The sequence below is a fragment of the Grammomys surdaster genome, unplaced genomic scaffold, assembly GCF_004785775.1.
Source record: "Grammomys surdaster isolate TR1022 unplaced genomic scaffold, NIH_TR_1.0 119582, whole genome shotgun sequence".
NCBI lineage: Eukaryota > Metazoa > Chordata > Mammalia > Rodentia > Muridae > Grammomys > Grammomys surdaster.
Genome location: NW_021615686.1, coordinates 3,065 through 18,472, shown reverse-complemented (window position 1 = coordinate 18,472; position 15,408 = coordinate 3,065). Strand labels below are relative to the sequence as shown.

The following is a 15,408-nucleotide window of genomic DNA, read 5'->3' as shown; positions in this document are numbered from 1 at the left end:
CCAGAGTCCTATTGTTTGGTCTATTGTGGTAAACAAGGTCTCATCTCCTAGGCCTGCTCAAGGTTGGGAGAAGGACACAGGCGGGGTTGTGGTAGCTGCTGTGTCCTGAATGTCCCTGGCTCCCAGATGTATCTCTGGGGCTTAGGGAGTGAGATGGAGTTCTTATCCGCTCCTCTGAGTGCAGTGGCTCCTCTAGGATGACTCAGGATTCAGTATCTCCACAGGACAGGAGCAGAACAACTCTGTGTCTGCCATGTTTTTGTTTTAAAGACAAGATAGGGTTTATCTGTGTAGCTCTGGCTGACCTGGAACTCACTATGTAGTCCAGGCTGGCCTTCAACTCAAGAGATCTACCTCCTTCTTCACCCAGAATACTGGGAGTAAAAGTGTGTTCCTTCACCATCTGATATAAAATACACTTTAAAATAAAAATTTAAAATTCAAGCCAAGCTGTGATGATAGACAGCTTTAATCCCAGAACTTGAATGGCAGAAGCAGGCAGATATTTGAGTTCAAGGCAAGTCCGGTCTACAGAGTGCGTTCCAGAAAACTTAAGGGTACTCAGAGGAACCCTGTCTCAAACAAATCAAAATAAATAAATAAAATTTGAGAGATCAGCTTAACACTGGAGGGGTGCTGTACTTGCCCAGACACAAAGAGGCATGCAAAGAGAGGAAGACCGAGATTGTGGGAAATGCAGGCCAAGGCACCAGAAGGATCATGGGTTGTGTGTCACATAAACAGTGCCATTCCTTTGTGCTTTGTCCAAGAGGGGAGAAAAAGACCTTGAGCTCGGTAGGAGAAACTTTGGCCCAGCATTCCCCACAGTGCTGGTTTATTAGTGTCCCCTGCATTTTTACAACTCTGTGGGGAGAGAATGCTGGTATAGTTCCTTTCTAAATAAAGAAAAACCAAGGCTAAAATCTTTGTCCACTGTGGCCAAAAAGCCATTAGCCCTCAAGGAGATGAGCAAGCCAGGTGGGATTCATGGAAGGACTCAGGTGGTCAGAGTATGGCTGCCAGGTGGCAGCATCGGCCAGCAAAGAGGTGCACACAGGGCCCTGGGATTTAACTGGAGAAGTTCTGGGGCCCCTTGTGGGAAAGCAGGCTGGACTGAAGGATGCATGGTGACTGTCAAGGGGGGAAGAGAGATGTAGGAGAGCCGAGCTTGGGGAAAGGTCACTATGAGCTAGTGGCTAGATCACTGTCTGGTCTGGGGACACAGGAAGGTTGCCCTTGGAGGCTCTGTTGTTAGTGTGAGGTGCATCTCACATGTCCTGCTACTTGTCTACTCTAACTTGGCTATTGAGAAATCAGCAGGCTTCCTGAAGACCTCCCCTGAATTCTGGTCCCATTTTTCTTCATCATACTGAGAGACTCTCTCCTCTTGCCTTTTCTCCTAGTCTCTGTGAAATGATGGAAGGAAACCAGTGATGGAAGGGGATGTCTCAGCAGGCCATGCCGAGGCATTTCTTTACCCCGAGGGACCTGCCATAGAATAGTATAGCGTAGAATAGAGTTAATTCAGAGCATGGGGAGGGGAGCCAAGAGGGTAGCAGAGGCAGAGAGAGAGAGAGAGAGAGAGAAGTGGAGGCCAGCCATGACCACATGGAAAGAGGGGGAAGAGAAGGTGGAGGGAGAAGGGTACAGGGGGAAGCTAGAGGCAAGAGATCAAGGGAATAAGAGAGGAAGAGAGAGAGGAGGTGGCAAGCAGTCCCTTTTATAGTGGGCACGCCAACCTGGCTGTTGCCAGGTAACTGTGGGGAGTAGCATAACTGCGTGTTGCCAGATAACAGTGGAAGTGGAGTTTAGACAGAATACTAACATTCCCCCATTTTGATTTAATTAGAAGAGAAAAATCAGAAAGAGGTGACGGCAAAGCGGGTATAGGGTCATTGTGATATCTGGCTACTTCCTGCTGGCATTGGGTACGACGTGTCTTTAGGGGGAACCTAGAAGAATGGGTATGGAGGATGTTTGTCCGGTCTTAGGAGAGTTGGCTGTTTCCTGCTGTCCAGGGTCTATGGAGCCAGCCATCTGAGGATAGGTCAGAAGGAACAGGTCCAGTAGAAGCAGCTGTGTGTGTGATAGGAGATGGAGCATCTGGAGGTTGCTTCTCTGGAGCTGTTTTGGATGTGCCTGGACTTGACAAGATCTGGATGGCATCTATTTGGTCCATGAGAGGTAGATCTGAGTGGGTTTCCTGTATCTTCTAAGTTTACAAAAGAGATAACAGCAGCATGAGTTAACAACACAAGCAGTCTTTAAGATGAACCTTTGCTGGATCATATAGTGTTATGTTTTATTAGAGTTAGACAAGTTTATAGGAACTCGTATAATTTAGGACAGTGGGATAATAAGAAAAGGAAATATGAAGGATTTAATTGATGGCAACTGAGTTTAGGTAATGAGGTAACAGATAATATCTGTGAAAGCTTAGCTGTCAATGTAGTCAGAAGTCTGAGAAAGAGTAAACAATAATCTACCAGTTATACATTATTTTTAAAAAGTGACAGAGTTCACTAGCCAACAGTTCCCGTGGTCTCCATATAGCTTAGGCAAAGTCAGTTTGGCTTCCAAGCTTAGAAGACGCAGGGCTTTTTCTCTGTGGAATGGATATGCATGAGAAATGACTTACCTTGGTTTAGCCAAGTCATTTGACTCAGAGCATCCAGTTTAGCCCACTGCGTTTGTTAGTGATTATATCATCACATATACTCCAGGTTGTATCTTCTAGGTGTCTGGTGTCCAAGTCTTCTGAAACCATCTTGGGTCAACTGTTAGAGGCTTTGGGAATGCTGTCGGCCATAAACTTAAAAAACACTGTTAGCAGACTTCTGACAAGATGGGGAGCCATAAGGATTGGTTGTCAATGAATAGAATTCAATCACAGTAGTAAAAATCCATTAAGACAGAGCCTTTCCTACCTATCCTGTCTTAAGTAACTTTGGAGGGTTGTATAGATAGAGGAAAGCACATTTTTGTATTAGCAAAGAAACATTTGGCTAGGACCACAATAAGAAAGCTGGATCATGCTGGGCGGTGGTGGTGCACGCCTTTAAACCCAGCACTTGGGAGGCAGAGGCAGGCAGATTTCTGAGTTTGAGGCCAGCCTGGTCTACAGAGTGAGTTCCAGGACAGCCCAGGCTATAAAGAGAAACCCTGTCGTGAAAAAAACAAAACAAACAAAAAAAAGAAAGATAGATAGAAAGAAAGAAAGAAAGAAAGAAAGAAAGAAAGAAAGAAAGAAAGAAAGAAGGAAAGAAAGAAAGCTGGATCATATGGCTGGCAAGGGGTTGGGTGGCTATGGCAGCAGGGTGGGATTTCCTGCTAGTGGCCGGAAGTCTCTGCCCAGTGTCTCTGGCAGCTAGAGTTTGCAGTGGGCAAGGAAAAGCAAGCATGTCCCATATCATACCAATGTTCATGTTAGTTGTTTTTGTAGCGGAAGGCACCGCTAGCACTCACTTTACAGGTCCTGGGCAGAGAGGGAGAGGGAATGCCTCCCTCGAATGCTTAGATAGCCAAGCCCTTTGTGCTGGTGGTTGTGCAAATGGGGAAGCAAGTCTAGCTGGTCTGATGTAAACCTGAAGACGTCTGCTAGAGTCTCAGCAATTCCCCCGTTTTGGTTTAATTAAAAAAGAAAAATTGGAAAGAGGTGTGTGGTTGAGCAGCCTTCATGGCTAAGAGAATCTAGGGTGGGGAACAGGCAGAATGTATGGAAGGAGTGTAACGAAGGTAGATAAATGCTAGAACTTAGGGCACTTGTTTCCATTTACCAGACTGCTGGCAGTATGTGTTAAGACCCCTTAAAATAATTGGGTCTAGCGTGCCATGAAGTGGCTACTTTAGTCCATTATCTAGAGGGTATCGAATCCAGACCTTACTGCAGAGGTATATAAATTTGGAAGGGCTCAAATCAGGGATTAATTTTAGAGATTTGGGCTTTTCAGTAGACAACCCAGTAGTGTGTATGTGGGTACAGTCGAAGACAATGTGGTATCCATTGGGTGATGTGGCTGTTACCCAGCTATCAGTTGGCATCCCGAAAGAAAAGCTGGCAACGAAAAATCAGGCTCAGGCTAGATAATCAAGTCATCACGAGAATATCTAGGGGCCTCCATGGAGCTAGTCTGGCAGAAAATAGCTCACCTGGTACCAGGATTTCTGGCAGCTGCAAGAGCTTTGGGGGGAGGGTGGCTGGGAGCTATTTCTGAGAGGGAAATCACCCAATGGCCAATGTCCTAGGTCGTAGTTCAGCTAGAGGCCAGTCATATGGACTGGGGCAATGAAAAGGCAACCCCTTAGCCCAGGGAAAGTTGGCCAGACCCTAACTGGGGATCCAGGGTTCCTCCTGTCAATCAGAAACTCTTTGCCAATTAGTACATCGGTGTGTTTGTGGGCTTGTGCAGTCTGGTATCAGGAAAGATGGAACCGTTGGGCAGTGTCCGTCTTGCTACCCAGCCCATGTGGCAGAGCACCACGTGGGGGGCCGCAGCGGCACAGCTCACATGGTGGAAGTTTTGTGAGCCTCTCAGCAGTGGATAGGATTGGTCTACAGCAGTGGTGGAAATTCACAGGGTCAGTGATGGCAGGTAACAGCAGATGAAGTCCACGTGGTGTAGTGGTGGCAGCTGCGGAGGTTGGGTTGCAGCAGGCCACATGGTGTTGGTCTTGTACGGTCACAGCAACCTCACAGCAGCCAGCTACCAGTGGCCGCATGGGTCTCGAGGTTCCTGAAGTCTTTGTATCCCGGGTTTCAGCAGGAATGAAATGATGGAAGGAAACCAATGATGGAAGGAGATGTCTCAGCGGCCCATGCCCAGGCATTTCTTCCCCCTGAGGGACCAGCCATACGGTATAGCATAAAATAGAGTTAATTCAGGGCATGGGGAGGGGAGCCAGGAGAGTGGCAGAGGCAGAGAGAGAGAGAGAGAGAGAGAGAAGTGGAGGCTGGCATGACCACATGGAGAGAGGGGGAATGGAAGGGGGAGGGAGAAGGGGACAGGGGGGGAAGCTACAGGCAAGAGATCAAGGGAATAAGAGAGAGGAAGAGAGAGAGGAGGTGGCAAGCAGCCCCTTTTATAGTGGGCACGCCTACCTGGCTGCTGCCAGATAACTGTGGAGGTGGAGTTAGACAGAATACTAACACTCTGTTTTACATTTTCAGTGTTTGCCATCTCCAAAGGGACAAATTTTAGCCTCTCTGTTTTGTTTGTTTGTTTGTTTGTTTTAATTTCTCTCTATCACCCACTGTATGTCAGTGGAGCCACTCTGTTTTGGTTTTTGCCCCCATTTCCATGACTGCTTTCTTCCCCACACTCCTGTGGCTCTGGGACCCTCCAGCTTGCTCTCACTCTCCTACAAGGATTGGCCTCTGGTCTTTCTCTCTTTCTGTCTCTATTTTTCATTATCCCTTTAACCTTCTAGCGCTTAAATAGAGAGCCTTCCAGAGCCAAGCCAAGTGCAATTGGGATCTGGCCCCAGAGAATCCCCTCTCTACTTGCAATGGCTGGTGACTGAGTCTAGGGAGAGAAAGGGGGGAATGGGGAGTAAGCCTCCTGCCAACACCCCTATAGATACTAGGGTAAAGAGACTCAGATTAATTGCATTGATAAAGGAAGACTCAAAAGAGCCCTGCAGAGACTTTTTTATCTGCTTAAGTCTCCTGGAGAGCATGTTGAATAAGCAAAACAAGCTTAGAGAGGAAACATATAAAACACGGGATTCAAGTATTAATGGGGCACCAGGAAGTGAAATCTAGTTGAAGACTGTGTTCAAGGTTATTACACTGTATTAAGAGAGTGGCAAACTTGGGGTAAGGTGCTACCCAGCTAAATTTAGATCCAGGCGTGGTTGTACACACCTTTAATCCCAGCATTACAGGAGACAGAACAGTGCGGATCTCTTTGGTCAAGGTCAGTCTGCACAGGATATTCAAGGAAAGCCAAGCTTAGGCAGAGAGGGTGATGGGAAACAGAAAGCTAGTAATAGATTAAGAGAAGCCATGTTCCAGTTCTTACAAGCAGCAGAACTATGCAAGTTTAGCTATGTGGCTCTCTGCCTTTAGGATAAAAAATAGAAGGGACTACTGGAACAATTGAAGCTGGTTAGCTGGAGCTAAGGAATTGGCCGTGATTAAGAAGAGACCAGCATTACTGAGGAGAGTGGAATTGTTTCCAAGAGTACAAAGAAACTGTAATCCAGAAATAGCCAAGGTTGTACCTACCTCTTACTGCAACTGTACTTTGTAATCTGTAAGATTCACCCAGGTGGTACTGGTTTGAAGGCATGAAGGTGTCATGAAGTGCAGCTGAGTCTTGGCACTGTGAAAGGCCATGGAAGGACATTGGTGAAGGTGCAGCCTCAGTTGTAGTTGATGGCACTGGATTGAAAGGATCATCTAAAACAACTGATGCTTGGCACTATGAAGAGAGCCTCTGAGAGGCTATTAGTAAGGACTAGTTGGAGCAGAAGACCCCAGCATATTGGAGATGCCAGTACCATGGGATGATGACCAAGAACAGCAGCAGCAGTGGAGTGGATCAACCAGAGCTTAGAGTGTTACAGCAGGCAAGGCTGGAGAAGTGATGTCAGCCATTTAGAGGAGCCCAGAAGATTGTGTGTGAATCCCAGACATTGAAACAAGAAGCTGTAACATTACAGCTGTCATGGAGATCCCCAAGATTTATCGAGATGCCAGAGCCATAGAATAGTTCCTGAGGAATGCTGCTAACAGGGTATGATAATGGACCAGAAAAAGAATCTTGTTGCAGTCAACAAACATGAAAAAAGAGTTTACTGTAGACACATGTAACATCTTTTAAGTATGGGACTTTGTCAGTAACTGTCAGTAAAGGGATGGGTGTGTGTTCAGATTCTGCCCAGGATAAGGAGACAGATACCTAATTCATATCATTTTGCTGAAACCATTGTCCCCTTCAGCTTACCCAACCTTGGGAGCTGCAGGTCTGTAACTGCAGAGGATCCCTTGTTGTTCAGAGAGACAAGGGGCCCACCCCACCCAGTGAGGTAGCCCTGAGAGGGTGGCATGTACATGCATGGATACCCTCTTGCATGCTGGGAAGCAGAGCCAGGAAGACCCAGAGAATTTCTGACGTCTTTGTGGCACTCAGGATTCCACAACAAATTCCAGCCCAGGTTTTCCCACATGGACTCCCCATGCCTTCTGCATATCCACTCCTCTTTGCTGAAGGAGTCGATTGTCTGTGGTCCACATAGGGTCTGGCTGTATGGGCCTGGAGGTCAGCTGACCACCCACGCCTTCTCAGAGAAGGCAGCTGGAGTCAGAGGCCAGGAAGGTCATCTCACAGAGGACACGAGGGCTGAGTCACAATTACAACCAAGCAGGTTATGGTTATGAGACCCCAGGGGGGTTGGAGGGCGGGTGCTGCAGTTTTCCTGGAGGAACACCCAGCTATGGATGGGAGGAGAAAGACCTTGACTATACCTGCCTAGCAGACCCTGGGGAGGCAGAGCTGGGCTGTGTTCTGTTTCTTTTTTAATTTATTTATTATATGTACACTGTAGCTTTCTTCAGACACCCCACAAGAGGGTATCAGACATCATTATAGATGGTTGTGAGCCACCATGTGGTTGCTGGGATTTGAACTCATGACCTTTGGAAGAGCAGTCAGTGCTCTTAACCACTGAGCCATCTCACCAGCCCTGTGTTCTGTTTCATCCCTTGGCATTTTATCCTAATAGCACTGGGCTGTGGCCTCTTCCAAGGAGGGTGAATACTTGGCTTTAGTGGAGTTCTGCCTATAGGGGCAGCAGTATTTAGTCATTTTTAGCAGATAAGCTACTTTTGGCTGGGCAGCTGTGTGACCTAACACTTTCTAAATTCATTTGCAAATTGAGTACTGATGAGTCGGAGACAAATGAAATGTCTCACCCAGATTGTGCAGGGATAACATGAATTGTTTCATAATACTGAGTGATCTTATACAACACTAAACACAGTTCACTTCTTTCTCTCCACCCTAGCTTCTCCAGAAGGCTGTCTTGTGACTTGTATCTCCCTAAGAGTCCCATGCTTCTTCAAATTCTGGTCTCACAGGAAAGCTGATCCCAGGACTAGAAGAGGATCCTGGGAGCTTAGCAGTTCATGTCTTTAGTGCCCCTGAGGTCCCAGGAAGCTGAAGGTCTAAGCATTCATTCCCATCTTGGATACTCAGTCCTCCCAGCAGGGGGTCAGTCAGTCAGTCACCACTGGAAGAAGCTGCAAGTGTTTCCTTAGCCTCTGAGTCTATCTCCATCAGTACTTAGCAGCCAGCCATTGAAACTCAGTGCCTGTGTTGTTTGCATTGCTATAGAGGTCCAGCGAGGTCCTCTCTGTCCAGGTATGGTTGGAAGATGGCTCAGAGTCTGCACTTCAATCTTCAATCTCTTCCAGAAACAGAAGTGCTTCTCTAGGATGGCTGACGGAGCTGTCCAGTCAAGAATGACAGTCCACTAGCAATGATCTCTCTACATCTACTATACACTGCCAACTCTTAAAAATATCAATGGCCTTTATTTAGTGTTGGTCACAGATTATAGATGCAGCTTAGCTCTGATGACAAAAGAGAAGGGGGCGGCAGTATATAAAAACAATAAATTTAATCAAAGGACAAGAGACATGATGGGATAGGCAGTCATTCCAGGGTCCTGGACTCAATCCAAGAGGTTTGTGTGTGATGTGTGAGGTAGCTCAAAGGGTTGTAAAGCCAGTCCCTCTCATCTGGACTGCATGGAGGCTGTAGGGAGGAGGTGGTTCTGTGGGAGTTGGTTTCAGAACAACCTGCAGGAGAAAGGGGGTACTTGTTTTATTTAGGATCTGGGTGAACAATGACAAATATGGCTGGCAGAGCCCTCCCCAATCCATTACCCCACCCACAATCTACTGTTTCAACATGTTTGACAGCCAGCTATGAAACACCTTAGGTACTGGGACAGAAAGACTCACCTCAAAGTAGGGTGGTTCGGGATCCAAGGAGGAGTTGAAAATCTCTAGGGGAGCAATGGAGGGCGGTTCTGGAGGTGTCTGGTGATCCACTCTTCTGACCTCATGCTGGAGTTCTCTGTTCTTGGAACAAAAGTACCACACTAGGCCGCAGAAGTACAAAAGGAGTAACAGGACCAAGAGGACGATGAACAGGATCCTAGGGAGGAGGAGGAGGATTTGGGATATGTGCCTAGGTCATGCTCCCTTGCCTACCTCCTCCTTCACCCCCCACCCTCTCCTTCAGATGGACCCAGACCTCAGTGAATGATGCCCTAAAGTGGTGACCCTGACTTACCTCAAGGGATTATTGGCAGGAGTCCAGACATTTTGGTCCAGGCAGCATTCATTGTCACAGCATCTGAATATTTTGGGGCAGTTTCTAGAAGGACAAACAGGCATGGGGAGATACTCATGGAATCAGAGTGTCCAAACAGAAGGTCCCTGCTTCCCTAGACACTTAGACCCTCAGATTGCCAGTCTCCTCTAATGGATGTGGGGCATAGATTCATCCTGGGTTCCCTGGGAGGAATTAGGATCTGGACTTGAGACCTGAGTTCAGAGTTCATCAGGGCAGTGTGCCATTGTTCCTCAGGCAGAATGGTCAGGATGCTGATCTTACATGGGAGGAAGGAGTGGGACATTGCTCATTTGACTTCCCTCCCCAGCTATGAAAGGTTGAGGATTAGCAGCAGTTACAGACCTGCAGATCCTGAGGTTGGGTTAGGTGAGAGGGGCTATGGCTTCAGCAAAGGAGACATAAGATAGGTGTCTGTCACCTTATCCAGGGCAGAATCTGAGCACAAACCCTACCACTCTGCCTTTACTGACAATTATTGACAAAGTCCCATACTTACAGGATGTCACATGTGTTTGCAGTCTGTGGAAGAAAAAAAAAAAAAGACAGAGGTCAGAGCTCAAAGCTCAAAGCCTGGGAGTTGAGACTCAGGTGTTAGAGTGTTTGTCCAGCATGGCAATACATCAGGTAGGTGTGTGTAATCCAGTGGTGCATGTCCATCATGACAGAACTCAAGAGAAGGCAGAACTATTCAGGGCTGCATAGCCACCGGGCAGTGGTGGTGGTACTCGCCTTTAATCCCAGCACTTGGGAGGCAGAAGCAGGCAGATTTCTGAGTTCCAGGCCAGCCAGGTCTACCGAGTGAGTTCCAGGACAGCCAGAGACATACAGAGAAACCTTGTCTTGAAAAACGAAAAAAAAAAAAAAAAAAAAAGCTGCATAGCCAGTTTGAGGCCACATTGGGAACAAGAAACTCTGTCTCAAAAAGAACTGGAGGCTCCTCTCTCCACATTGTTCCAGACAGTGGGTCTCAGGTTCTCCCTCTGGTCAACTACTATGTCCAGGATCAACAACTGGACTTCTGCTTTTCAAAGTGCTGGGATTAAAAGCACAAATTATCAAGCAAGCTCCTTCACCCTATTTATTGTCACAGGTAAGGGGGTCTCAGAGTGTTGCTCTGACTACCCTAGAATTCAGGGATCTACCTGTCTCTGCCTCCAGATCTCTGGATTAACGCTGTAGACCGATACACCTGGCTCTCACACACACACACAAACACACACACACAAATTGTAGATTGGCCTTAGAAGGCACCTTTATTGGATCCTTAGCTTCAGAGCCCCGAGAGCAATTTAAGCCCTCCACTGTCCCTACACCCATGATCCAGTGTCATAGGTAGAGACAGCTCTGGGGAGTTTACTAAACATGCTCAGGTCCTACAGATTCTCAGGTCAATGATGGAAACGCCCTGCACTGAATCCTTCAGTGTTTTGAGGAACCCAAGGTCTCCATACAGCATTCCATGCTATTGACAGCAGTGCTATCTAAGCTGTTTCTTAGGACTCTGTTCCCTCAGGTACTCTGTTGCCCTTCTGGCTACTTCACTTAAAACCATTGCCAAGGGTTGTGGTGCATGCCTTTAATCTCAGAACTCCACAGTTTCTAGGGCAGCCAGAACTAGACCCTCTCTCAACCAGCAAGGAATAGGAAGTCAGCTTTTGGCTTTGCTAAAGATCCTTACAATAGCATTTCTTTTACTAAAGAAAAGAGGAAAGGACAGGTGACAGCCACAGCTGGGATCCTTCCCTCTCCAAGCTCACAGGAGCTCTGTTCTTTAGTGAGGATCGACAGTAAGCCTACACACATTGGGCCCAGGAATTCAAAACTCAGAATCTCTTCCCAAGACTCTGATAGGTACTATCTCTCTCAATCTGATCTCTCTCTCTCTCTCTCTCTCTCTCTCTCTCTCTCTCTCTCTCTCTCTCTCTCTCTCTCTCTCTCTCTCTGAATTATCAGACTTTTGTCCTGGACCATATTCATTTTTCAACAATGGGTTTCTCTGTAGATTCCTGGCTGTCCTAGAACTGGCTCTGTAGACCAGCCTGGCTTTGAACTCAGATCTACCTGCCTCTGCCTTGTCAGTGTTGGGATTGAAGATGTGAGCTGCTAACACCACTAGGCTCCTGTACTAACTACATTAAAGCCATGGTTACACCAGGAATGGTGCACAGACCTTTAATTCCAATGCTGAGGTACCAAAGCAGGTCTCTGTTAAAATTATGGTCAGTATAATCTATATAGTGAGACCCAGTGCTTAAAAAAAAAAAAGTGTGGCAGGTTTGATGAACTGGAACAGGATTATTCCCTGTTCCATCTTAACCACGAGGACTGATCAGGATGGTTGGGAGCCTGAGTTTTAGGAAACATGGATTTATTAGATCTGATTGGGTGGATTGACAATGTCTATACTTGGCATCAGAGTGGGATCAACAAAAGAAGCAGAGGTCCCAGATTGGAAGTGTGTTGACTCTGGGTCACTCATGCATGGCCTTGGATGGAGAACTGCAGGCTCCAAACTGTGGACACTGTACTGGGAAGCAGACTTGGAACTTCACTCACCCCTCCACCCCCATAACACAGTCTCATCCTAGACTGTAAATTTAATCTCTGAGTTGAGGCCAGCTTGAACTAAGATCTCTAGGATACCAGGAACTAGAGAATCCATGTCTCAAAAACAAAATGAACAAACAAAATGATTGTATATTCAAAAGACTTGTTCTGCCCACCTCAGGAAAACCTGCCAACCCAGCACACTTAGAGTTTGAATATGAACAAGAGCTCAAATCCTGCCTCCCTGGGATCACAGCAAGAGGCCACCCAGCCCAGGCAGCCAGGTCTACCCTGAGATCAAATTGGACCCAATCAGAGAAGTGAGAACCTCCGTGTTTCTGGTACAGAAAGAGATAATTCCTAGATAGGATCAATAGACTATACCTCAAGGTCACCAGCCATGGAGAAACAGGAAAAGAGAGATTTAACCCAGACAAGCAAGACCTGAGGTTCCTCTGCCTGACTAAGAGCTTAGTAAGACATGCCAAGACTAAAACAGGGGTCAAAGACCCTATTCAGGGATGTGGTTGGGGCCAGTTCCCAGATAGCAACACAGCCCTGCCAAGACTAGGGGTACAGCCTTCCCCAGGGTCTTCCTCTTAGGTCCCTACCTGCACTTTCCCCAAGCAGAACAGAAAGGAAGTTACCAATTGTCTGTGGTTAAGGGAATTTCTGACAAGATGGGGACTGGACTCCTAGACAAGTCTCTGTCCCTTAGAGTCCTCCAAAAGTCACAGAAGTCTTGCTTACCTCATTGTTGCTTACTCCTTGGAGACTGGAAAGCAGGCCAAAGATCCAGGAGAGTGGGCCTAGGACCCAGGTGTCCTGCATTCTGTCAAGGTGTCCCCTGAGCTTCTGTGTGTAGGACAGAGTGACAGGGCAAGACCTTTCCAACTTCTCTCCACCTATGGGGCCCAGGCGCAGAGTTTACACACTGGAGTTGTTCAGGACCAGGGCTTCAAGGTGAACAGGAGCTCAGGGAAGAGAAGTGGGGAGGAGCTGGCCTTGCTTGAGTGTGAGGAATTGGGAATCCAGAGGTTGGAAGACATTGATTTACCAACTCTGTAACTTGGATGCATTGGATCAGTCTGGAAGTCCCTCTGCTGGGCTGAGCTTAAATAGTGGTTAGAGCAGGGCGTGGTGACACACCTTTAATCCCATGATGGAGAAGGCAGATCTCTGAGTTCAAAGCTACTGTGAGATTCCAGGCCAGACAGTGGTGGCGCATGCCTTTAATCTCAGCACTCGGGAGGCAGAGGCAGGCCGATTTCTGAGTTTGAGGCCAGCCTGGTCTACAGAGTGAATTCCAGGACAGCCAGGGCTACACAGAGAAACCCTGTTGGGGTCAGGAGACTGAACAGTTGGAGAGATGACTCAGAGATTAAGAGCAGTTGTTCTTGGACCTGGATTCAGTTTCTGGCTTCTGTATACAAGATGGCTCTGAAGCATATGACCTCTAGTTCTAGGTGATTCTGTCTTCTGAACTCTGAGGGCATCAGGCATGCACATCGTGCACATTCATCTATGCAACAAATACTCATACACATGAAATGAAATAAATAAATCTTAAATAACACTGAATCAGGTGGATAAATCTGCTTACCATCAAGCCTGAAAATCTGAATTTTGTTTTGTTTCCTTTTTTGGTTTTGGGTTTTGAAACAGGATTACCCTATGTAGCCTGTGCTGTCCTGGAACTCACTGCATAGACCAGGCTATCCTCCAACTCATAGAGATCTCCCTGCTTCTTCCTCCTGAATACAGTGATTGAAGGAGTGTGCTACCACATTCAGGATTTGATCTCTGGATCACATAGATACTTCTGGATCATATGGATTATTCCATGTAGAGAAAGGAAGTCAACTCTATGCATTTGCCAGCAAACACACACAGACACCACACACACACACACACACACACACACACACACACACACACACACACAGAGAGAGAGAGAGAGAGAGAGAGAGAGAGAGAGAGAGAGAGAGAGAGAGAAAGAGAATGAAAAGAATGAAGGTAATTAAAATATCTTTTGTTGTTGGTTGTGGTTTTTTTTGTTGTTGTTGTTTTGTTTTGTTTTGTTTTTTTCAAGACAGGGTTTCTCTCTGTAGCCCTGGCTGTCCTGGAACTCACTCCATAGACCAGGATGGCCTTGAACTCAGAAATCTGCCTGCGTCTGCCTCCCAACTGCTGGGATTAAAGGCATGTGCCCCTACTGCTGTCTGGCTGTTGTTGATATGATATATACTTTAAAATTTAAATTAAAATTCAAGCAATCAGTGGTGACACACAGCTTTATTCTTGGATCTTGGGAGGCAGAAGCAGGCAGATCTTTGAGTTCAAGGCCAGCCAGGTCTACACTGTGAGTTCCAGGACAACCAAGGGCACTCAGAGAAACTCTGTCTCAAAAATCAAAATAAATAAAATTTGAGCGAGCAGGTAAACACAGGAGGGGTGCTATACTTGCCCAGACACTAGAGAGGCTTGCAAGGGGCGGGAGGCAGAGATTGTGGGAAATGCAGGCCAAGGCACAAGAAGGGTTATGTTGTGTATGTGTCACATAAATGGTGCCATTCCTTTGTGCTTTGTCCAAGAGGGGAGGAAAAGACTGATTTGAGAAGGAAGAAGGCTGGCACAGCTTTCCCCACAGTGCTGGGATATTAGTGTGCCCACAGTTTTATAACTTTTTGGGAGAGATGTTGGTCACTTCCTTTCTGACTAAAGAAAAATCAAGGCTATGATCTTTGTCCATTGTGGCCAAAAAGCCACTAGCCCTTAGCAGGATGAGCAGGCAAGGTGGGATTCATGGAGGACTCAGGCAGTCAGAGGATGGATGCCAGGTGGCAGCATGGGCCAGCACCAATGTGGTCACAGGGACCTGGGATTTGACCTGAGAGGCTCTGTAGGGCCCCTTACAAGAAAGCAAGCTGGACACAGGAATGCATGATGACTCTCAAGGGGGGGAAAAAGACAAGTGGCAGCTGAGCTTGGGGAAGGAGAGCAATGAGTTAGTGGCTAGGTCAGTGTCTGTTCTGGGGACACAGGAAGGTTGCCCTCGGAGGCTCTGGAGTTACTGGGAGGTGCATCTCACATGTCTTGTTACCTGTACATTCTAACCTGGATACTGGGAAACAGGAGGCTTCTTGAAGACCTCCCCTGGCTTCAGGTCACATTTTTCTTTGTCATAACAAAAGACTCTCCAATCGTCCCTTTTCTCCCAGTCTCTGTTTTCCAATTTCACTGTCCAAATGAGTGCCACCTCCAAAGGTTCTGTTTTTCCTCCTGTTTCTAGCACCCACTGTCGGTCAGTGGAGCCAGACTGTTTCAGTTTTCCCACATTTCCACAACTGCTTTGGTCCCTGCAGTCCAATGGCTCAAGCTCCCTCACTCTCCTCCAAGGCCTCTGATCTTTCTCCCACTTTCTGCTTCTGTTTCTCGTTATCCCTTGGCCCCTTCTAGCATTTAAAAGACAATCTTCCAGAGCCAAGCCAAGTGC

The 15,408-nt window shown here is 47.1% G+C and overlaps 1 protein-coding gene across 1 annotated transcript; it reads right to left on the bottom strand.

Moving 5' to 3' along the window:
- Positions 1-8,713: 8,713 nt before the first annotated feature.
- Positions 8,714-12,743, bottom strand: LOC114635907 (transmembrane protein 92-like). Its single transcript, XM_028784270.1, has 5 exons — positions 12,663-12,743; positions 9,862-9,884; positions 9,303-9,386; positions 8,969-9,164; positions 8,714-8,803 (listed from the first exon to the last, which is right to left on the bottom strand). The coding sequence occupies exons 1-5, from the start codon at positions 12,741-12,743 to the stop codon at positions 8,714-8,716; spliced, it is 474 nt and encodes a 157-aa protein (XP_028640103.1).
- Between the last annotated feature and the right edge of the window lie 2,665 nt (positions 12,744-15,408).